This window comes from Bicyclus anynana, chromosome 12 (genome assembly GCF_947172395.1).
Source record: "Bicyclus anynana chromosome 12, ilBicAnyn1.1, whole genome shotgun sequence".
NCBI classification, from domain to species: domain Eukaryota; kingdom Metazoa; phylum Arthropoda; class Insecta; order Lepidoptera; family Nymphalidae; genus Bicyclus; species Bicyclus anynana.
The window spans coordinates 13,365,194-13,391,411 of NC_069094.1; the positions used below are offsets into that span (position 1 = coordinate 13,365,194).

A 26,218-nucleotide genomic window follows, 5' to 3' on the forward strand; every position below is an offset into this window, starting at 1 on the left:
TGCAAATATGTAGTTTTAGCAGACTCGGAAGTGGATTACAAAAATAAGAAAACCAATGTCTAACAAAAGGACAAGTTAATTAACAAATCAAACTGTAACCTAAATAAGCCCCTAGGATGGTAGAGAATGACCTTGCGTGGAGTCACGCACTTGTGAACGTTGTGTGTAGGGCTAAGGGCGCCCTTGACAGTTAACTAACACTCCCTTTTTCCACTAAAGTCATTCTCCCCGCCTATCCCAAGTAACCCAAAAAGAATTACACAACAAGAAATGTGAACGGCTCAAATGCTACGAGTATCCTGAAGGCACCCGCACGATTAGTGCCCTATATCGCAAGTCGTTCCCGTCAACCGATCGGTACCCTTCTCTAACTCCCCACTCTTTACGGAAACAAGTCGGGCCACCTGACGTCATATCCGTCTCAGATCACTATTTCCTAAAGTAGTGTAATAAACATTCTGCAACAAATGGGAATTGAAACTTAGCACCTTTTATATTTAACTCAATCTTTTATCTATTTAGTTATAATGGTTCCAGGATTTCATTAATTAACTCGGAGTATTCTATGTGAGATATTCGAGCTTCGATTAATATAACGGCTATAGATAGGTACCTATATGGAATTTAATAACAAACTAAATCCATACTGTGCTATTCAAATCCTCTCGCATTCACAAACTCAAATGGAAACATTTCGAATAAAAGCACTAATTGGAATCGGAGCTAATAGTAATTGGACGGTCGTGTGACGTGACCCGATAATACTCATTAGTTGGATTAGGTACTTAAGTAGATTTTATATTCTTTTCTTAACCTATTATAGGCTGAACAGAAAATCCTTTGTCTCTTTATAAACCCCCGATAGATTAATGAAACATCGATGTGACACCAATTAGTAATAAACTAAGAGTATGTAGTAAAAAGATAAAAGAAAGGTTTCGTCTTGAAGTTCTTTGACTACATCTCCACAAATAAGAGGTCTATTGCGTTTTGTGGTGCTGGGCCAGGTGGAAAGAAATTGTCATCTACTCGATAAACTAGGTACGATCGAGTAGAAGTAGTACAAGTAGTTGTGGATGTGACAAAAGCATCCAGAAACAATAGCTGAGTGTTTTTTTTTTTATTCTTTACAAGTTAGCCCTTGATTATAATCTCACCTGATAATGCAATCTAAGATGGAAGCGGTCTAACTTGTTAGGGGGAGGATGAAAATCCACACCCCTATCGGTTTCTATACGACATCGTACCGGAACGCTAAATCGCTTGGCGGTACGTCTTTGTCGGTAGGGTGAGCTGAGCTATGTCAGTGACTTTGGATCGTCTGCGGAGAGAATAGAGTACTTAGTAAAAAAGTTGAACCTACTTCAAAATCAGAAACATAAACTAAAAAGCGAAAAATAACATTGTGTTCGCGCGCTAATTCATATTCGCGAACTGATGTACAAAGAGGACACAAGAGGGCGCTGTAACTACCAACACGTCAGATAGAATACACGCGAACAAACGCGAACAAAGAAAACGAACAATCTTAACAACGTGTACACCTTAAAACATTTATGAAGAATTAGTAAATTAGTAAAAGTATTATATTTATTGTCATATTTAATGTTACGAATTTGTGGAAAACAAATAAACCAGTTCAAGAAAAATAGTATAGTATTTTCTTATGTGCGAACGTACATAAAGTGGCGACCGTGACAGGACTTACTGCAATCTACGGATTCGAGCACAACCTACAATATAAACCTAATTACGGACGAAGAAAGCGAAGAAGGAGAATCTACAGGAATCTGCGTGGGTTTTGCCAGCAAAAGAGTGAGCCTGTTCCATTTTATTCCTTCCCTAATCGCACTTTGTCACTTCATACCTAATAGCAAAATCTATGCCTAATTCTTCCTAATACCTACCTACTTGCTATACTTACAGGTTGCCTAAAGCCTATTTTGCATCTAATGCGCCTATTTTGCGGCTAGTAAGTTCAGCAAACGATATTTAAGGTGCCTAAATATCAAACACACTTTGTAAATGAACCAACTATTCAATTGTATAACCTAAAACGTACCTACCTACTACTTGCTTGCTTACAAGTTGCCTAAATCCTATTATTGCATTTAATGCGCCTATTTTGCGGCTTGAAAGTTAAACAAACTAAAGTTAAGGTGCCAACTATCAAATACAATTTGTAAACTATTTAATTCTTGTACCTAAAACGTAGTTACTTACCCAAGTTTGATTCTTGTAAACAACTATCCTATTATTTTAATTCGCTTGCTTGCCCACATTATTCGTGCACAATATAATTCCATTTTCACTTCTTTCAATCGAAACATAACTATTATAGCTGAATTCATCCCAATTGCATTATTTACAACTTCATACGTTCCCTATAGCTTCGTCTTGAATACCTACTACTATTAGTCGATATACAAAGCTGTGCAACATTCTATTCCAGCGACAGCTGCACAGCGCGATCGGAGTACAAGGTTGTCATCCATCCCGTGTCCGCGCGTGCACTGCTGCAGGCCAGCAACTGCCGGTGCGCTCCACCCCGCCGCCTCCCGCGCAGCCACTCCGGCTAACGGTAACATCAGACTACGAAGCGACGAGCGTATGCAATTTTATGTCATTTTAAAACAGCTGATTTCGTTCACCTATTCATTATTATCGGTGCGTTGACCTCGCGTCATGGAGTACAAATCTTTAAACCTAAAGCGCGCGTCTATTAAAGGCCGTGTAACTAAATTTACTAATCAGTTGGATGATTTAAAGGGCTACAAACTTACTCCTACCGAGATCAACGTACTAAATCAAAGATTAGCAAAAATCGAAGCGCTTTTTGTTGAGTTCGATGGCGTGCAAAATCAAATCGAGTGTTTGGATGAAGACAATTTAAGTTCCGAGTTAGACACTAGGGAGGCTATCGAACAAACATTTCATACTTCAATAGCCGCGGCTCAGATGATTATATCAGAGCACACTACCTTAAAAAAGTTATCAGCGTCATTCAATGTCAGCCACAGCTCCGCGATAGCCGATGAAGATGATCATGAAGTCATCGGATTCCGCTTGCCTGTAATTAAAATCAATAATTTCGATGGTACTTACTACAAATGGCTGGAATTCCGGGACACTTTCAGTTCGTTGATTCATAATAATTCTAGAATTAAAAATGTACACAAATTTCATTACCTTAATTCCTATTTGGAGGGCGAAGCAGCTCGAGTGATCAGCAATATTGAAGTGACCGATAATAATTATCCTGATGCGTGGAATTTATTATGTGAGCGCTATAGTAATGTGCGTCAGTTAATAAACAATCATATAAAAATGTTATTTAACATCGAGCAGGCGCGTGAGTCGGACAAATCTTTGAGATTTATCGTAGATCACGTCACAAAAAACTTACGTGCTCTTAATACATTGAAACAACCAACCGAACATTGGGATTCATTGATAATTTATTTGGTTTCAGCGAAGTTAGACAATAACACTCGATTTAAGTGGGAGGAATTTATACAAAACAATGTGAGTTATTCGGAGATGCCTTCGTTAGAAATGTTTTTGAATTTTTTGAAGGGTCGTGCGGACGTCCTCGAATCAGTCTTCCGCAGTAAGCAAGACTCAAGCAAGGTGAATAAGCCGACTCCAAATTCCTCACATACGAGTAGCAACAACAATAAACCTCATATTTCTACAAGATCGTTTATCGCTGAAAAGGGAAACATATCAACAACTACAACGAATTATAGGTGCGCCGTATGTAACGATAACCACCGAATCTATGAATGTCCCAAATTTCTATCAAAATCGGTTGACGAGAGAATTAAAATGGTAGCTAAATTAAAGTTGTGTTCCAACTGCTTACGTGGACATAGCCAACGGAATTGCAGACTTCCTGGTACCTGCAGGAACTGTCGAGAGAGGCACAACACGATGCTCTGCCAGTCTAACAATTCGAAAATCGATAAATCCGATTCCGAGCCAGTCGCGATGTCAGCTACCACTTCGTCAGAAACTTTATTGTGTACAGCATTGGTTGATGTTATAAATCCTAAAACTAATGAAATTATAACCACCAAGGCCCTTCTAGATAGTGGAAGTCAATGCACATTTATAACGCAGAAATTAAAAGAAGATTTAAATTTAAACACATTACATTCTAGCACACAGAACGTTTTAGGTATAGGCAACATACCATTAAGGCTCGGCGCTGAACGATGCGAGATTCGTCTTCAGTCCAAGCTGAGTGCATTTAATTCAATTTTGTCCTGCCTAGTTATCCCAAAAATAGCAGGCAAAATACCTAAGTCTTTTATAGACACTACACACTTAAATTTAAAGTCATATGAGCTTGCAGACCCCAGCTTTTTTGAACCAGCTGAAATAGGATTACTCCTCGGTGCTGACGTCTTTTGGGATTTAATATTGTCCAAACAGCACTCTTTAGGAAAGGGTAATCCTATTCTACGTCAATCTAAACTAGGCTGGCTCATCGCAGGTCCCATGCACTACCCTCATGACAACAACAAAAATTCATTTCAATGTCACTATGCTAATGTAGCCAATAATAATGAACTCAATAGCTGCTTAGTCGATTTACACAGTGACTTGAAAAGGTTTTGGGAACTGGAAAGCTTACCACAAAAACCGTTACTTACCGATACGGAGAAAGATTGCGAACAGCACTTCTTAAAACACACAACACGAAGTAACGATGGGCGTTTTTGTGTTAAGCTTCCTCTCACTGACAACCCGGAACGTTTAGGAGACTCTTATCACATGGCAAAAAGGAGATTTTTAAATCTAGAACGTAGATTTTGTAAGCAACCGAACGAAAACCTAGCTAAGGCAGGCTTTAACTTGCGCAAGTACCGATCTAATCTACCATCTTTACTATCGTCAGAGACAATTCAATCTAACGGTAATCTCGTAATTAGTGAAACTACTAATACCCTAGGTCTAAGCTGGGACCCTAATCAGAATATTTTGAAATTTCCCTTAAATATAAATATTCCCGTCTCAGTCACCAAGCGTACTATTCTTTCTTCCACTTTCAAGCTCTTTGACCCTTTGGGCCTCCTATCTTTGTGCACTATCGTTCCCAAAATTTTGATTCAAACCCTATGGTCTCTAAAACTTGACTGGGATGATCCAGCCCCCAAAGAAGTGGTCAAATCATGGAAGACTTTCACAGATGGTCTTCAATCTATTTCTTCTTTGGCTATTCCTAGGCTGACTTTAATTTCAAACCCAATCAGCATCGAAATGCATTGTTTTTGCGATGCTTCACAACGCGCCTATGGTGCCTGCATCTACCTTCGATCTATGGATCAACAGGGACAGGTACGTGTAAACTTGCTTTGCGCTAAATCACGCGTTGCTCCCGCCTCCTCACCTACAACAATTCCTCGTCTCGAACTTTCGAGCGCTCTACTCGCTGCTGAAATGAGTTCTACCGTAATACAAGCTTTACGTTGTAAAATAGCACGCATTGTGTATTTGACCGACTCAAGTATTGTATTGGCTTGGTTACGAGTTGGCTCTAAAAACCTTAAAACCTTTGTGGCTAATAGAGTCGCCACTATCCGAGAGCTAACTGAGACTACTTCATGGCATCACGTTTCCACGAGTCACAATCCAGCTGATTTAGTATCCCGCGACGTTGATCCAAAGGAGGTTGCGAATTGCGATCTGTGGTGGCATGGACCCGCCTTTCTATCTTTGTCGGAGTCCCAGTGGCCTCTATCTCAGTTTCAGCCTAATATTAAGACGAGCGACTTGCCAGAGGTTAAAGCTCATGTTGCAGAAACAACTGATGCAGAAATCTCCAGTTTTAATATTGAACGATATTCTAAATTAAAAACACTACAATACATATTCGGTTACGTTAATAGATTTTTACACAACTGTCAAAACACAAAAAATAAACTTAGCGGATCCTTATCAGCTTCTGAGCTTACTAATGCGTTGAATAAATTAATATACATTTCCCAATTAGAATCATTTCCTAAAGAATATGACGCATTAACAAAGAAAAGGTCTTTAAATCCGAAATCAAATATTGTGGCACTTAATCCTTTTATTCACGAAGGAATAATTAGAGTAGGCGAACGCATACAAGCCTCAGACTACGCCTTCGATATGAAACATCCCATGTTGTTAAGTGTTAAGCATCATTTAACGAAACTTTTATTTGAACAGGAACATCTCAAACTGATGCATGCTGGTCCACAAGCTCTGCTAGCATCTATCAGAACTCGCTTCTGGCCTATTAATGGCAGAAACCTGGCGCGACGTACTGTCTTAAACTGCATCGTTTGTAGGCGTTTCCAAGGGCGATCAAGTAAAAATATCATGGGCAACTTACCTTCTGATAGACTAACGCCAGATTTTCCTTTCATTGTCGTAGGCTGCGACTTCGCTGGGCCATATATGATCACGGATCGCAAGGGTCGTGGTTGCAAAATTACCAAATGCTACTTGTGCGTTTTTATTTGTTTTAAGTATAAATGCGTACATTTAGAGGTTGTTTCAGAACTAAGTAAAAATGCCTTCATCCAAACGCTAAATAGATTAATAGCACGCAGAGGGCGTCCAAAGGTCATTCACAGTGACAACGCCACAAATTTTACGTCAGCTGCGAAAGAAATCAAGCAATTCTTTAGCTCGAATAATAAAGCGATCAAAGATTTTGCCGCCAACGAGGGCATCGATTTTTGCTTCTCTCCACCATACGCACCTCACTTCAACGGTCTGATGGAAGCCGGTGTCAAGTCCGCGAAATTCCACTTAAATAGGATATTAGGAAACAACCACCTGACTTTTGAGGAACTAACGTCCTTATTTACGCAAATAGAGGCAATCCTGAATAGCCGTCCTCTTTATCCCTTAAGCTCTTCACCTCACGATTACTATCCCCTCACTCCAGGCCATTTTTTAATTGGTAGACCCTTAACTTCACTCTCCTAGTCTTGAACACGCTAATTTCAATCGTCTCGACAGATTCCAGCGAATAGAGCAAATGCGACAAAATTTCTGGAAACGCTGGAGCTTGGAGTACATCTCTGAATTGCAAACAAGAGCAAAATGGCGCGGAAAGTCTATCGAGCTTCAGGTGGACGACTTGGTTGTGCTCAAAGAGGAAAACCTACCACCCCTCTACTGGCGCTTGGGGCGCATAGAGCGACTTTATCCTGGAGACGACGGGGTGCCACGAGTTGCAGACGTCAGAACTTCAAAGGGAATCGTGCGCCGCGCATTAAACCGAATTTGCGTGTTGCGCCACAATTTTTCTTCTGAGAAGCTTTAGCTTCTGACGCAGCTTCCCAGGGCCGGGTGTATGTTCGCGCGCTAATTCATATTCGCGAACTGATGTACAAAGAGGACACAAGAGGGCGCTGTAACTACCAACACGTCAGATAGAATACACGCGAACAAACGCGAACAAAGAAAACGAACAATCTTAACAACGTGTACACCTTAAAACATTTATGAAGAATTAGTAAATTAGTAAAAGTATTATATTTATTGTCATATTTAATGTTACGAATTTGTGGAAAACAAATAAACCAGTTCAAGAAAAATAGTATAGTATTTTCTTATGTGCGAACGTACACATTGCATTGTACTACCATTTGATTACTTTTACGGCGGTGCTAAGCCAGTGACGTATATAACTACCCACGGCTATAACTGATCACAAGATCAGTTTTAGCCGTGGGTACTGAAGAAACGTGGGAAACAGTGGCGAAGAGTTAATACAGGCCGATTTCCGCCGGGTTTCCTTTTGAAAATCCATACATACATATCCATGAATATGTATGGATGTATATGTATGTAAGCCGGAGCTTGTGTCATGTGGTATGAATTTCCTTTTTTTTTTTGGGACGGCTTAACTTCGTCAAAATTCCATTCTTCGCTACAGGGTGGGTATACTTGATCGTCAATGACTAGCTTAAAGATTACAAAATGGAAATATTACCTACACTGAATATTATTATTTGGTATCCTCTGTTGTAAAGTTCCACATGAAATTAATAAAGATTTTAATCAGACATTTTCAATTGAAATACCGTTCTTTGAAATGAAATGATAAAGAATTGTCGAACATACGCAATCCATTGAAAAACTCCGCGTTTTGGAGAACGAGGTCAGCTAATCGATATATTGGAACCTAGTGGAAACGTATTTCAATAGACACACCATTCTGTTTTTCTTTCTTCTTTTTTTTTCTTTTACAAGCCCTTGACTACAATATCACCTGATGGTAAGTGATAATGCAGTCTAAGATGAAAGCGGGCTAACTTGTAAGGAGGAGGATGAAAATCCACACCCCTTTCGGCTTCTACACGACATCGTACGTCTTTGCCGGTAGGGTAGGTAACTAGCCACGGCCGAAGCCTCCCACCAGCCAGACCTGGACCACTATCACTTCATTGTGATGTCCATACTCAAAATGTGAAAGTGAGTTTGTGTTTCTCACGGTAAACTACTAAGCTGATTAAAATATTGTTTCTTTAATGAACTTAAAAGAGATAAAGTATCACAATAATACTTTCTTACGGGCAAAGAATGAAATACCAATGTTTGTCACCGTATGCGGCAACATAAAAAATTTAGTCAAAAGTCGGGGGTTTTTTTTTATTCTTGACAAGTTAGCCCTTGACTACAATCTCACTTATTGGTAAGTGATGATGCAGTCTAAGATGGAAGCGCGCTAACTTGTTAGGAGGACGATGAAAATCAACACTCCTTTCGGTTTCTACACGACATCGTACCGGAACGCTAAATCGCTTGGCGGTACGTCTTTAATAATATTTTTTTATTCAACACAAAGTAATTTATAAGTCTCGAGTAATAGCTTCGATATAAACCACACCTCACTTAGTTACTAATTGAGTTAGCGACTAGAAGAACTTGTACCTAGTTTTAGTTAAGTTACGGATAATGGTCTATAACTTAGTACCTTTTTAGTAGATAATGTAATGTTTTTATAATAATATTTTTTTTATTCAAGACTAACTAATATATAAAGTCTCGAGTAATAGCTTCGATATAAACCACACCTCACTTAGTTACTAATTGAGTTAGCGACTAGAACTAGTACCTAGTTTTAGTTAAGTTAGAGATAATGGTCTATAACTTAGAACCTTTTTAGTAGATAATTTAAAAATATATACAAACTTTACCTTTTTCAAACTGGAACAAAGGGTAATAAATTAAGAACTTGCATGGAGCATAGTTTGTAAAATTTTTGTTCTTCAGCGAAATTCAGCGGATCTCGTGGAATTCGCCAGATAATGAGGTTGTTTTAATTCGCTTAACTGGATCCAGCGCCCGCGGTTTCCTTCGGCTATCCTTTTAACTTGTTAATCAGCTAATCCGACCGCACGGATTTGTGTTCCGCTGCAAATATAAAGTTTAACTCCTTGCCCGTGTTGTGTTGTGAACTTAATTATAAACAAGAATGTGTTAATATATATAATTGCTATGTAGGTGACAGTATATAAAATAAAAAGTAAAGAGATCAGACGGAAGACGAAATGAACTGGCGCATTGAAACATGCCTTGAAGCTTAAGTTTAAGTGGGCTGGATATGTCTCGAGGCTAACCATAGAGTACATTGAAAGGCTAACAGACGATCGATGGACATTAAGAACTACCGCGTGGCCTGGCCCAGCAGGAAAAGAAAAGTAGGCAGACCATAGTCGCGCTGGTCCGACGATATCGTCCAATTAGCAGGCAAAAATTGGCTCACGGTGGCAAATAATAGAACTGAATGGTATCGGCTGGAGGAGGCCTATACCCAATGAGGGGTCCTTACTAGTTAAATAGATTTTATTAATTAGAAATAAGACTAACTTACTTAGAACTTACTTACATAGAAAAAAAATTAAATCTGTTACTCTAATCAATTGAAAAACTTGTTTAATGTAATAATGTAAGAAATAATAAAGGCTTTGAAATTGAAATGTAGGTGACAACCAGAGGCATAGCTAGCTAGCTGCAGCTTTAAGCTGAGTGGGAGACCTTTATTTGATCAGTGCGCTTTTACTTTCACTTTTCTTGTTCTTTGTAAAATATTAAAACTTAGTTTTAAGTTTACTGACCAAATAAAAATATTTTCCTTCCTTTCTTTCGGCTACCGCCGTATCAGCGGTATCAATGGCATGGGGCAGGGGGCCCTGGACTACAGAGGCCCCGTATCCCGTATCTTACGAGTGAAATCAAAAATTAGTGAAATTTAATCCACTATCTCACTTAATCTGGTGCTTTCCGAAAAAAAATAATAAAGCTGCGTAGGTATACGAGTAAATTTTAACTTCAGAAATTATAAAAGTCAAACGAGCAATCTATTTTTTCTCGGGTTAAGCCTAAATATTTTACTAAATTAGAAAATTATAAATTTAGCAATTTTCTTTGTTTATTTCAATGTTGCTACACTCTACACTCGATCAAAAATCGGCCCCGCAACTAATTTTGATACAAGGCCCCTGCAAGGTAAGCTACGCAACTGGTGACAACGTTGCTAGGTAGCCCTAGCTTGCCTAAGTTTAACTCCTTTCCCGTATTGTGGTCCAGTTAGCCTGTGACATCGGACCACAAGGTCTTGGAATTGACGACTTTTCACGAATAGAAATACATAACGTCTTTCTTGTGTTGTGGTCCAGGTTAGCCTATGACTTCAGACCACAAGATCTTGGATTTGATGACTTTTCACGAATAGGTTATCTATTCGTCTTAGATGAGTTTTTTTAGTTATGAGCGATGGTTTCCCAGTTTCTTACAACCTCTAGACGAGGTCTCCAATTAACGTGAATTAGCGGTCTCAGGGTCGCCAGAGGTTTTTTATTATTTACAAGTTACATCATACCTACAATCTTACCTGATGGTAAGTGATGCACACCATTGACGATCAATTATTCTCACGTTTCTGCAGCACCCACGACTATAACTGATCGTATATTGGTCGCTGCGTGCATGACGGCTCGACTTATGAAACGTGTTCGCTGCCGTTTTATGAAACGTGAGAATAATTGACCGTCAATGGCTGACTTGAGCTGATCTCACTCGGCCACAGGCCATAGATAGTCGATCTGACTCACACAGGTCGTCTTTGATCATACAACAAGACTGTAAAATACTCTACTTTACAGACCGTACAACAGAACAGTCAGGAAAATACAGCGTCGTCCATGCGATAAAACCCAATAAGTAAAACGAATAACTACAAATAAGTGTAAAAAACAGGAGCCTTCCGTTTTTATTCCCTCGAATTCAACAATTGGAGCCCCACCTGCACCCTTAATCAGAAATCGATAGACCCTCTCGCGTCGAGCGATAAATGTAAATCACCTCATTGACTGAAGTATCTATATTGGACAATGTCACATTGCGCCGGTAGTAGCTTCAGAATGAAAATTTTCAACGCTTTTCGCTTCGCTATCGAAACGATCGCTTGTCGAACGCCTATAGAGTACAAGATCGGTTCTTTGTTTAACAGTAAATTAGAGCTTCGTTGCGATCTCATCTGCTGGCTTATTTTGGACTTTATTAACGATTAAAATAAACCATTCATCCACTAAGAAATGCCATCTACTGCATGATATCCACCTTGTGCCTTCTTAACTGTCATACTTCAAAGATAGTGAATTAGCCTGTGTCAGTTCCTTTTTTTTATTCTTTACAAGTTAGCCCTTGACTACAATCTCACCTGATGGTAAGTGATGATGCAGTCTAAGATGGAAGCGGACTAACTTGTTAGGAGGAGGATGAAAATCCACACCCCTTTCGGTTTCTACACGGCATCGTACCGGAACGCTAAATCGCTTGGCGGTAATGAGGTGGCAACACATTTACCGCGTAAAACTGAAACACTTAAACGTAACTGAAAAATACTTGTGTACATTCGACCATTCCGAAGTTTAATGTGCCAATGTTACCTACATTTTATTCACCTAAAAATTATTTAGATATATTATGGTGCAGTAGTTATTGTATTGTGTATTAGCCCAATGGATAATGACCTCTGCCTCCGATTCCGGAGAATGTGGGTTCGAATCTGGTCCGGGGCATGCACCTACAACTTTTCAGATGTGTGTATTTTAAGTAATTAAATATCATGTGTGTCAAAACGATGAAGGAAAAACATCATGAGGAAACCTGCATACCAGAGAATTTTCTTAATTCTCTGCATGTGTGAAGCCTGCCAATCCGCATTGGGCCAGCGTGGTGGGCTATTGCCCTAACCCCTCTCATTCTGAGAGGAGATTTGAGCTCAGCAGTGAGCCGAATATGGTTTGATAATGATGACTGTAAATGTATTATTAAGGTATCTGACTAATTTGGGTATAGTTGCCATCCTAATATGGCACCCAATAGGATGACAACTAAGTTGTTCTTAGAAGTGAAAATGTAAAAAGCTTAAAAGCCGAAAATTCAAACCAATGTTTTTAGCATTAAAAGAAAACTATATCAAGTTTAGGTCTAAATGGTTATTTATATATTTACTCGCATAACACCTGTAAAATTTAAATTAAATAACAACTAGCTAACGCCCCGTGTAGTTCCATTATACTACTTATACATGATATGACATTCACAAATAACGTGGCTTATAAAATGATAGTTAAAGTCGGTTCAGTATATCCCGAGATTCCCTACTCCTACGACACTACACTTTACCTCTTTATAATATTAGTATAGATACTGAGGTTCGTGTGCCATATGACTAAGGCTTATAAATAAAGAGAGAAACACAAATAGCTGCTGCGGCATATTACTGATTTTTCCCAAAGAGATATGGCCGGTGTTGGAGGCACAGCGCGCTGTGGGGATATAATTTGGCGCCCATTGCGATACTATCGAGGCACATTACCCTACAGATAGCGCGTTATTTAGTGGCGCCGTTTGGCTCGCGTCCTGCGATAACCAAACAACTATTTTTCCAGTTATATTTGCATAAAATAATCCAAACAGTCAAACAGTCTAGACGTATGATTTATAACGTTGAAGTAACATCCTTAAACTTTTCTTATACGTCAATTTAATCACCCTAGTACCAACTCTGAATAGAGTTCATAGTAAAGAAGTGTTTTTTAGGCCAGTGGTCTAGGCTAAGGACTCTCGCACACGGGCCACCGGCCGCAACCACAAAATGCCGCTACCGGCATATTTCCTGTAGTTTTCATACATTTTATATGGACAACAATCGTCGCTGCTCGCTTCTTGTGGCCCGGCCCGCACCGGTCACTAAACGCTGACACACGCCACTCGCGCGATTATGATACTGCATGCATGGTTAAAAAACTATCAGCATCCGGACACAAGTGTCGACCACCGGCCACAAGTGGTTGTCGCGCGCTTTAGCTACTTTTGGGGCCCCTTCTTGCTTCTTGTAGCGGCGTTTGTAGCTGTCGTGTGTGACCCGTGTGCGGCGACACTAAGATACCTAACTGTCTCCTTAAAGTTCACAGTACGAGGTGGAGTGGACAAGGACATAGAGGTGAACAGTTACGTGCACTTCATACATGCTATAATGCATTGCCTACCCTGAAGACTCCTGAATTTAAGAATGAATTTATCATTTTGCGTAATAATCTACCCTAGTTAAAAACCTTGTGCGCGCCACTGGAGGTTAAGGTGTGCTTTGAAGATAGCTTTTCTGGTGCTGAAGTGTGAGAATGTGTTATAAGTGTTCGTTTTATAGAGAGTCAAGTTTTCAAAAAACTAATAATTCTGTCATTAAATTTGTTTTAAAAAAATAATATAAAAGTTAAGCAAAAAAAATACATATATTTTTTTCTGTTTGGTACCAAAGCATATAAGCAATCGTAAAAATGTTTATTTTAAGCAACGTTTAATATTTAAAGTTCCCAAAAGTACTCTCAAAATGTTACAGAGGAAATAAAACATGAATTTTTGCGACATAAAACGCACGCAGTGAAATATTAAATAGGATATTTACGGGAGGAGGGCTGTATAGAAATATGGTACACATTTCGTGGGACTGTATGAATTATTGGCTAACACATTTTAGAATGTTGAGAAAAGTATACATAAGGTGTCACGAATGAATAATTATGGACCTCTGTATTAGATGATAAAAATAGTTCATTATGATATAAGTGCGGTAAGTTGAAAATTACAGCCGAGGCGATATTGCAGCTCGAGCCTTGGCGAGAGCTATAGTAAGGAAGCAGAGGCTGTAATTATCAAAGCGCACGTACGTCATACGACGTTCTATAACAGATTTGCGAGGAAACACACTTTCTGAAAATGAATTTGCATCTTTACCTGTTTTCCACATGATGACATTTTGTCACGCTTGTCATTATTACACAGATAGCGAAGTCCTTTTTTTTTGGCAAATGCACCAAAAACAGCCAGTATTATTCATAAAGTAAATTAATATTTTTGTGTTTCTGTTACAGATAACTAGATAGATAGTTGTCATTTATTGTCAAAATCTCACAAAGTTAATTTTGTTCGTGAAATGTTGAATTATTATTCTGACATAAAAACTTTTTGCTAAGGTTTAAATAAGTACCGTTCGTTTTTAGACGAATGATAGTTTTATATTACATTACAGCACATGTGCGTAATGAGATACATTACAATATTGAAACTGTGGAAATAAGAGATACTTTTGCACGAGAGATACGAGCAAATTTGTTATAAAATAATAAAAGAAATGTAATATAGTTAATACCCCAGCAGGCCAGTTTACTAACTTTGACGTATGTCAGTTGACATATACGAAATTGAGATTCTATGTAATAAATGTCATCCGGTGCCTACTTGCAATGTGTTGCGCTTGTGGATATCATACAGTAGGTAGATGACATTTCACAGTTGATTGCATATTTATTTTAAAAGGTTGTTAATTAAGACCAAATTAGTGAACAGGCCAGCAGGAAGTCATAAGGTTGTCTAAGCCGATAATGTCAGCACAGCAGAAATGCAATGTAAATCCTTCTAATATTATAAACGCGAAAATTCGTATGGACATCCATACATTAGTAGTAGGATTGTTATTATTCAACTCTGCTACTACTGAAGCGATTTGGCTGAAATTCGGAATAGAATGAGATTTTACTCTGGACACACTTAACACATAGGCACTTTCATCCCGGAAAATCCATGGTTCGGTTTTTGGTAATCCCAAAAAGTTCCATAATAGTATGGGCCGTTTTCCATGCAATGTAAGCCATTATACAATTTTCGTAGAACATTTACTATAAATGAAAAAGTAACATTTCTCGTTTATTATTTTTAATTCGTCCCACCCCGCCGAGATCTTTTGTCTATGGATTTTTGTTATTAATTTTAATTAACCGCAAAGCTAAACCACGTGTCACTTTTTCACCATGTTAACTGATAAAAATTACGACCACAAAACAATAAAGATTATAATATATTCTGTGGTCATGATATTCAATTAAACAACTGAGAGTTGTCGATAGTAATTACATACCACACATATTCAAAATTTAAATTTTTCATTTGCACCCCGAGTAGAGTGAGATCCCAGTTGCGCCAAACTTATTATTTTAGGAAAGAATATAGTTTTAAAATCCGTATTATAAGGTTAATAAAATAATTCGCTTAATCAAAGTAATTTCAAGCTGCTTCAATAGCATTACTACAAAGATTTTAAACTATAGATAGGTTACGTCCCTACAAAATCACCGCAAAGAGTGATCCGAATTTAGTTACACCACTGAGCGGCACACATGGACAATTTTGTCTTTAATTTCATTAAAAAATTATGTATATACATAATTATATAGTTTTTACACTTCCTGAACACACAACTCGACATTGTAGACGATATTTAGGTATTATTTGTTTAAATAACGTTCGTTGTTTAATAATATTAATGAAATTAAGTTAATTTTTCACATTTGTCCGCCTGAGTTTTGATGCGCTAGTGCTACATCTCTAGTACGAGTATAAAATATCATAGCTTTCGTTATCAACCCATATTTGGGTCACTGCTGAGCTCGAGTTTCCTCTCTGAATGAGAGGGGTTAGGCCAATAGTCCACCACGCTGGTATAAAGCGGATTGCCAGACTTTGACACACGCAGAGAATTAAGAAAATTCTCTGGTATGCAGGTTTCCTGACGATGTTTTCCTTCATCGTTTGAGACACGTGATGTTTAATTTCTTAAAATGCACACAACTGAAAAGTTGGAGGTGTATGCTCCGGACCGGATTCGAACCTACACCTTCCAGAATCGGAGGCAGAGGTCATATCCACTGGGCTATCACGGCTATCTAATAATGCTAATCATAGCATTACTCAGAATAATATACTGAGAAGAATAAAGTGATCGTCAAATCATTCAACTAAGTCTTAGTCACGTTGTCTTTCGGCGAGAGAGAATCTCCTCTGAAATAAAAACTTTTTAAGCTCCTAATGGAGTGAGCGGTGATAATAATAAAGATAACTAACGTCTTTATAAATCTTCGTTACGTCAAATCTCGGCCGCGCTCATATTTTCCAACTACCGTCCTCACATTCTTAACGCTTATGTTAAACGGATGTTGCAATTTCATGAAAAATATAGCGGAACTTAAATATATCAGGTACAAAATGTAATATTAAAAAGCAGTGAAATATTACCCACATATTTGCAAATACATATAGAGTTAAAATCTTATTATATGAGAAATATTCGAAAGTATGAGACGTTTTAAACGTATTAATACTGAGAAAATTGTTAGTGTGAGTGAATTCTTGATCCTTGATATTTTTATCCTTAAAGTAAATCCTCTAGTGTAATCCAGAAAATGAAATTTATTACGACTCTTTCTGACTTAAGATATAAGGACATACTTTTGCTGAGAAAGAGGGTAGAATTTTCCGAGGCAGGAGTAAAAGGGATATAATATATTTTGCTTAAATTACAGGGTACCAAGTTAAAATTCTAATGAAGATTAACACAAATCAGTTTTTAGTCCAGCCCTGCTGGATAGCGAATATGGATTATGTTCATTAAGATAATATATTTAGATAAGATTTCGGTACATCAGTTTTTATTTATCTCAACTATTCATTTGCAATAGCTTTGGCCGTATATTTTTTTTATAATTTATTTTCATTTGCCTAGAAGACCTATTGCTTTAAAAGTTTTAAAAACTCTTATTATTTATGTTTTTAATCTTATATTACTTAGTTGTTGTTTTTGCAATTTTAATAAAAATAAATAAATAAAACAAAAAAAAGGCTAAAAGAATAGTTCGTTCCATATTATACCACATTAATCAGAAAAAAGAACAGATTTTGTATTGTATTATATGTTATTTACAAGATAAGCGGATATCAATAAAATCCGTATAGATTACATTTTATTATCGCGAGTAAAATGTAAATTAATAATATTTACTTGTAATAAACCATACAAGTAATACAAATAAAAAAAATTGTTGACATTATTTAGTAAAGATGTTTTATAGTAAAATACATAATATACTTGTACTTGCTGTTGTATTTATATACGTAGATAGAGTGAGAAGTGACGTCATAGTTGAAACTACATCAGGAAAAATTGAAGGTATTGAAGTAAAATCAATAATTGAAAATGAAAGATTCTTTTCGTTTTTAGGCATTCCTTATGCTGAGCCGCCTATCGGAAAACTAAGGTTTCAGGTAAGAAGAAAAACATAATTACACGTATATAATTAACTTACGTTATAACGTTGGGTTGATTTTTTATTTTTAATTCTAATAATATTATAACTTTTCAGCCACCAGTCCCTCATACAGGGTGGAAAGATATTTATAATGCGAAAAAGGAACGAAAACATTGTGCTCAGTACTTTATGCCTCAGAGAAAAGTAAACAGATATGGATATTGCGGTGATGAAGACTGTTTGCATTTGAGTATTCATACACCGAAAATACCAATTAACCAGGATATAAAAATGCCTGTTATAGTATTTTTATATAATGAACAATTTAGGATATCTCATAATGCTTCTAAAGAGTACGGTCCGGATTTCTTCATGAAAGAAGACGTTATTATAGTAACTATAAATTACAGATTGGGATTCTTAGGATTTGCATCGTTTGAGGATGTAGTACTTCCTGGTAATAACGGCATGAGAGATGTTTTATTGGCGCTGAAATGGTTACAGCAGAATGTGAAATATTTTGCTGGTGATCCTTCAAATATAACGCTAATGGGTAATAGTGGAGGGGCTGTTATAGTTGACATTTTACTGCAGACTCCAAAAGCCGAAGGTTTATTCAGTAAGGCAATTATGCAAAGTGGGTCATCTTGGCATCCTTCATATATTGATGTAAACCCAAAACAAAGAGCACAAGCCCTAGCAGAAATACTCGAAATAAAAGCAGGAACAAGCGAAGAACTAATATCGAAATTGACTGATGTAAACGCAAACAGAATCACAGAAGCGGAACTCGATCTTGTACATCCAGATGAATCAATGGCTATTCAAAGAGAAATCGTACAGTTTGGGCCTGTCGTTGAAATTCATCACGGTCACGCAATTCTAACAAAACTACCAGAAGACAATTCTCAGAAATTATCAGTACCAGTAATGATTGGATTTAACTCTAGAGAAGCGATAGAAATTAATGAAAATTACCTTCATAATCCAGATTACGTGAGAATTGTTAATAGACATTTCATTATGACATTCCCACGACGAGTGAATTATCATTTTAATATTAATAATGAAGTTTATAAAGAAGCTTTAAAAGAAATTAAAACATTTTATTTTGATGATGGTTTTATTAAGGAAGATAAACTGGGTGAATTTTTGAATTATATTGGAGACATCGTAAGTTTTTATCCAACAGATTATACTGTTAGAAAATATACAAATACATCTGATACACCTGTTTATTACTACATGTTCGATTATAGTGGCAAATTGAATTTTCGAAAGATAACAAGTATAAATCATGCTCGTAGTATTGATGGGACTTGGGGAGCTTCTATTGGGGATGAATTGTGCTATTTATTTATTTGTAAAAAATGGAAAAAAGTATACAAACAATTGCTAGAGAATGATGATTCAGAGGAAATAAAAGTCTTGACAATGATGATTAAAATGTATACTCAATTTGCTAAAACTGGGTAAGTTAGAAGTATGCAGTCTAATGTAATAATGAACTTATAAGTAGTAATTTAGAAATAATTAACAAAATACTTAATTATTTTATTGCAGAAATCCTACGCCGTCTGAAAGTGACTTTGTTTGGAAATCAGCTTCCAAAGAAAACAGAGAATGTTTGGTAATCAGCGACAAACCAAAAATGAAATCAAATTTATATGAAGACAAGGTCAGATTTTGGGATGAATTTATAGAAAAGTATGAGAAGCTTGCTGTTAATGGTGTGGTAGGAAACAAGGTCACAGATGAGCTATAGATGAAAGTGACAAACAGTAGCATAATGGCATTTATAAAGTGTTACTAATGCTTGTGCAGTGAAAATAAAGAAAGATCGACCTCGGAGTACACCCCAGTTTTAACAAGAGCGTTTAAAAGCCGCTGTAAGATATCGCGGCAGGTAAAGGTTGTGATATAGTGTTGCATCTAAACGCATGCCTGCCTCCTAGTCCTAGTTTCTAGTCTCCTGGGAATATAACTATAATACTTTCATCTTTAAGTCTAGATTCACTACCTTTTTAGAGCATTTGCAAAAATATATTGTTATCCTATACATTCATTGTATAACACAAAATATATAAACATTTCATGCCAATTTAACTTTTCAGTCAGTAAGTGCGTTAATGGAGCACTGTCCAATATACTTTTCAGTCAATGAGGTGATTTACATTTATCGCTCGACGCGAGAGCCTCTATCGATTTCTGATTAAGGGTGCAGGTGCTACGCTATCATTTGTTGAGTTTGATTGGATGGAGAGAGGTACTCTTTTTTTATTCAGCTCTTTTTATGTTTAATACATGAACAAATTGTATCTACTCGACAGATAATGAACTTAAATTTTCTAAACAAACGCAATCCATCTAAGGCTAATCTATCTCAGGTTAGGTGCCAGCTTAGGTATTTCATATTATTAAAGGTTCCTTCATGGTATTGGAAAGGCGACCCCGCACCGGACAGCGTAGTGTTGGTCGCAGCGCGGTTTGCAGGGAGCTAGCCGGATGCTCGCGTTGGAAGTCCATGCAAGAGGCCTATGTCCAGCAATGGATGTCCATCGGCTGATAATGATGAATGATGATGTAAGGTTCTTTATTTGGATTTTGAGCTAGATTATTTATTAATGCTTGGAATTTTAATCAATGTGAAGTATAAAAAATTATAGTAAATATAATATTAAATTGGGACTTTATTAACATTTTGGTTTTATTTAACTAGATCAAAAATGTCTGAGATTATTTGTTCAAGTTATTTATAAATAATATCACGGTAAAATATTGTTGCATTATTTTTTTATAATCAAACATTATATTTTATACACTATTTTTTTTATTTTTGCATTATTTTTTTATAATTAAACATTATATAATAAGTTACAGTTGAGAATCTCTCAAAGTTAAATAAATAAATGAGAGATTCTCAAGATACCTAACTAAAACATTAGACTTCTATATTAAAATAAAGATATACAGATTTTTCTACGCGAAAAACCAAACTTTTACACACAATTTAACCCCCTCAGAGGTTCGTTTACGAAATCTTTTCTAAGTGCACCTTTTATTCCTGAAGGGAGCATAATATCCTCTAGAACTCAAGTATCTACCTTTGTCAGAGGTTGAGCAATGATGAAACTGTTTCTTATGAAGGTTGTTTATTTTATTTGTTTACAAGTAGGCGCCTGGCTGTTATCCCGTTTGATGTTATGTGACAGTGCAGTCAATTATTATATTTTAAGGAGGAAAGTTATACAATCACTTATATATGACTAGCGGACCCGGTCACGCTTCGCTTTGACTTATGTGCACTTCTTCCCTATCCATACCTTACACTACCCTACTCATACCCCTACCCTACCCCTACCCTAACCCTAACCCTACCCTACCCCTAGAAATTGTTTTCGTAAAAAAAATTATAAAAAAATTTATATATGAACGCACGCGTAAATGTTAATCATTTGTAAGTATTTCTGAACGCACGTATTACTTTTAAACATTCTTTGACAGGATGGACAACAAATGTTTGACAGGTAACATATTTTATGGAAAATTATTCATCTTTCATAATTATTTATTCGGCGAGTTTTCATTGTTTTTAAGATGTATTCTGCTATTCTTGGCGGAGACAGATCCAACGAATCAAAAACTATGAAAATCGGTCCAGCAGATCTCGAGTAATAATTGTTGTAACAAACCCGACTTTCTTTTATATATATAGATAAATATAAGTGATTGTATATCTCCGCTAAAAAGTAAATACTATACTATCAAAAATTTCACCCATTACACAACTCTAACAGCATTATAAGTCACAATAATAAAACGCTCTGAAAGTTTTCCTGTTAAATTTTGTTTATGTCCCCATTTAATGCGTCCTTTGGCTCACAAAGGGCAGAGATAACAAGCAGCCAACACAGGGATTGTTATTTTTATTATCTCTTATTGCTTTTCGTTAGGATGACGTATTATGTGCTTTTGTTATACGGGCTCATATGCGGGGTAACGGCGATCATATACAATTCTGGCGGCCGTGTTTTCATTGTAAGCAATACTTTGCGTCCGAATAAATATACTGTACAAATAAATATTGTCGTGTTCTTTGCAGATTGCTTTTATTTTTTCATTATAATGACATGTTTTGCTTGACAATATAAACATACTGACATGCTCTTGTTGTATCCTTGTGTATTATGCAAAATTGTTGAAAATAAAGAACAACTATGTAGATGAATAACAATGAGTTGAGTCTATAATTAATTAATATCTACTTTACACTTTGTTATACTAATTGTGTTATATATGTATCTGCGTAGGTACTTCCCTGTTGTGGGAATTATTTGCATCATTATCATCATTAGATCATATACAATTCTGGCGTCTTGTTTTCATTGTAAGCAATACTTTGCGTCCGAATAAATATACTGTACAAATAAATATTGTCGTGTTCTTTGCAGATTGCTTTTTTTGTTCATTATAATATTTCTTGACAACGTAAACATATTGACATGCTTTGGCTGTATCCTTGTGTATTATGCAAAACTGTTGAATTTTTTTTATTATTTTTATTTACAAGTTAGCCCTTGACTACAATCTCACCTGATGATAAGTAATCATGCAGACTAAGATGGAAGCGGGCTAACTTGTTAGGTGAAGGATGAGAATCCTCACCCCTTTTCGGTTTCTACACGGCATCGTACCGGAACCCTAAATCGCATGGCGGTACGTCTTTGCCGGTAGGGTGGTAACTAGCCACGGCCGAAGCCTCTCACCAGCCAGACCTGGACCAATTAAGAAAAACTACGCCCTCCGAATCGAAGGCAGATGTTATATCCACTGGGCTATCATGTATAATTTGATGGAAACTGTAAAACCTATTAGTCATATTAAAACAAGATAGTAACAAATCTATATTTGTAAAAGTCACAATATCTTCAAAATCGTTTGACGTACAAAGTTAAAATTTGACATTGTGATAGTTCATAGTTAGCAGATTTCCGCTAAGAACGGTTTTTGCGAGATGGCCCGATTAAGGAGGTCCAAGGGCGGACGAAGTCACGGGCGTTTGCTAGTATTCTTATAAAAAAATCGGCAGTCTTAATTACAAATAAATACAGGTCATATGGCTTAGGAAAAAAGCCGTGATAGCCCAGTGGATATAACCTATGCCTCCGATTCCGGGGCATGCACCTCCAACTTTTCAGTTGTGTGCATTTTAAGAAATTAAATATCAAGTGTCTCAAACGGTGAATGAAAACATCGTGAGGAATCCTGCATACCAGGGAATTTTCTTAATTCTCTGCTGGTGTGAAGTTTGCCAATCCTCATCGGGCCAGCGTGGTGGACTATTGGCCTAACCCCTCTCATTCTGAGCTCAGCAGTGAGCCGAATATGGGTTGATAACGACAACGAACGATATGGCTTTCGTGGTATGATTAAATCCCATCCCATCAATAAAATTTACTATCCTTTGATCACTGTAAAGGCAGTAGTATCAGACGATTCACTGCACGCCAGCTGTGTGCTGGCGTGCAGTGAATCGTCTGATCTACGCTATGACAGCCAGTATTCCGTCCGTTTTTCGTTTCGAAAACGTCGAAAAAAACTACTACAGCCCGCACATGGTAATTCTTGGCCTGGAAGGAAAAAATAAAAAATAACGAAGTTCTCTATTTGTGATTCACGTTTCTAGTTTTTGAACGGAAAAATACTGCTCTCTGCAAAACGGCGTTTATGTGTAATCGTGTTCATTACTGAATTAAATGTTCACTGAACGATATAGTTCACAATTATGCGTAATTAACAGTTGTTATAGGAGTGGCAAGTCGTGAAGTTTTTGTTTATAGCCCTCCCGCCAAGAACGACGGGGGTTATTAGTTTAACGTGTCTTTGTGTCTGTGTGTGTATGTAAATCAGTCCAAATGTACTGATATTCTTTAAAAATATGCTATGCTATATCTAGCTACTGCGCCTTATTTTGGTTTAATATAATTAGAGAGTCTATCCACTCTATGACAAATATCTCGTGAATCTTACTAATATTATAAGCGCGAAAGTTTGTATGGATGTTTGTTACTCTTTAACGCCGCTACTACTGAAGCGATTTGGCTAAAATTTGAAATGGAAATAGATTTTACTCTGGATTAAAACTTAAGCTTCTTTTTATCCCAAAAAAATCCATGGTTTCCCGAGATTTGCGAAAACTGATGATTTTAATGATATGAATGTTTGTTACTCTTTCACGCCTCGACTACTTAACCGAATTAGCTGAAATTTTGTATTAAGATATATTATAGCCTAGATGACAACATAGACTACTTTTTATCACGGAAATATCCACGGTTCCCGCGGGATTTGTGAAAAACTAAATTCCACGCGGACGAAGTCGCGGGCGTCCGCTAGTATATAATAATTTATTTATTTTACTATCATCTGCGCAAAGCCGACGAACCTATGCGACAACGTCCCACAGGTCCGACAAAATACTCTCTACGTACGTTTCACCCCGAAACCGGAGCATCCTCCGGAGATGTTGACTCTACAACGTGCAATTGCAAAGTCATTTTATTGATGCAATTGAAAATGATAGCAAAATAAATAAATTATTATATATTCCTGATGAAATTCCGCAAAGTAACGACTATACAAATATCCTCGCGTATTCCTTAACCAAGCCTTCGTCTAGGATATCCTTAAAACTCGATTTCATTTTAAAAGTACATACACGTTTTAAGAATCTATGTACCTCTGTCATAATCTGCTATTAAACCACGCAGCAACCTTAAATATAACATGAGTAAGTAATACTTATGTCGTCGTTGTCAACCTATGTTCGGCTCACTGCTGAGTTCGAGCCTCTTTTCAGAATGAGAGGGGTCAGGCAGAACAGTCCATAATGCTGATCCAATGCGGATTGGCACACTTCACACACGCAGAGAATTAGGAAAATTCTCTGGTATGCAGGTTTCCTCACGAGGTTTTCCTTCACCGATTGAGACACGTGATGTTTAATTTCTTAAAATGCACATAACTGAAAAGTAGGAGGTGCATGCCCTGGACCGGATTCGGAGGCAGAGGTTATATCCACTGGGCTATCACAGTTCGCTCGCTCGCTCGTTAAATATGTATGTACCACCATTATAATACGTATGCTGAAACCGTCTATTGGCAAACAACTGAATACTTGGCTGATTGCCAAATAGGCTTTAAAAATGCATAGAAAACGCAACCGCGGTATTTATATTTAGTCGGATTATTTTATCGACGTCAGTATTTAGTTTTAACTAGCGGATGATCGCGATTGCATCCAATTTGGATTTTCAATTTAGTTTAGCCTAGTTACTCAATAACCTTCTCTATCTTCCTGTGAAAGTCCCATTAAAATCGATTCACCCGGTCTAGAAGAGCTCTGATAAACAGATTTACAGATAGACTAAAAAATTCAAAAGTTGGTTTGAGCTTTCGTATACGCACAATTATTTTGACAGACTGTCTGCTTGTTATTTCGCCATTTTATTTATATGTATTGAGTATTGGTGACCCAATTCATGACCAAGGATTCTCCTTAGATGTAGGGCAGAGGCTTTGAATAACTTTTATGGATACGAAATTCATTAACTAAATTATTAATAAAAAACTATTTTTAGTAAAATTTAAGTCACGTAATTTCGTATATATTTAATGCTAATTTCTCAAAATTGAAAATGAAAATAAAATAACCAAGTAGGTTATTAACAGTTAGTTGAGTTTTTTTTTTACAAGTTAGCCCTTGACTACAATCTCATCTGATGGTAAGTGATGATGCAGTCTAAGATGGAAGCTCCTTTCGGTATCTACACGGCATCGTACCGGAACGCTAAATCGCTTGGCGGTACGTCTTTGCCGGTAGGGTGGTAACTAGCCACGGCCGAAGCCTCCCACCAGCCAGACCTGGACCAATTAAGAAAAACTTAATCTGCCCAGCCGAGGATCGAACCCAGGACCTCCTTGTTTATATGTATTGAGTATTGGTGACCCAATTCATGACCAAGGATTCTCCTTAGATGTAGGCTTTTTGCACCACGTTTATGTATTTAAAAAACACATTCAAAATGATAATGACCGACAGATAATTTTTGATGACCTCGTTATCGATACATCATCAAACATTACAATGTTATTACTAAGTAACTTACTGTCATCATCATCATCATCATATCAGCCGATGGACGTCCACTGCAGGACATAGGCCTTTTGTAGGGACTTCCAAACATCACGATACTGAGCCACCTGCGTCCAGCGAATCCCTGCGACTCGCTTAACATACTGTAGCTTAATTTAATATGTACTTAGATAACGTAACAGACAATTTGTCTTACTAGTTGCAAAAAAAAGATTTTTTATTTCTTGTTACCCCTGTTAGCATTGTTGATCCCGCGATCACAAGGTCTTCAATCGAACCCTGGATCTCGTGAACTCGAGACCGAAGGGTCTCTGTCATTATCACATTGTCATCAAAATATCACTCTAAGCTCGTTGCACAATGAATTACTTTATATAAGATACATATCCTCTCTCCTGTTGTGGGAATTCTTTTCATCATCATC

The 26,218-nt window shown here is 37.1% G+C and overlaps 1 protein-coding gene and 1 long non-coding RNA gene across 2 annotated transcripts; both read left to right on the forward strand.

The window, feature by feature from the left end:
* The first annotated feature begins 1,499 nt into the window (after positions 1-1,499).
* Positions 1,500-7,585, forward strand: LOC128198554 (uncharacterized). Its single transcript, XR_008251304.1, has 2 exons — positions 1,500-2,581; positions 7,003-7,585. It is a non-coding gene; the product is annotated as an uncharacterized LOC128198554 (long non-coding RNA).
* Positions 7,586-17,451: 9,866 nt separating this feature from the next.
* LOC112055960 (esterase E4-like) lies at positions 17,452-19,404 on the forward strand. The gene is made up of 3 exons (XM_024096263.2): positions 17,452-17,655; positions 17,754-19,111; positions 19,203-19,404. Exons 1-3 carry the CDS (start codon positions 17,452-17,454, stop codon positions 19,402-19,404), a joined length of 1,764 nt encoding a protein of 587 aa, XP_023952031.2.
* The last annotated feature ends 6,814 nt before the right edge of the window (positions 19,405-26,218 follow it).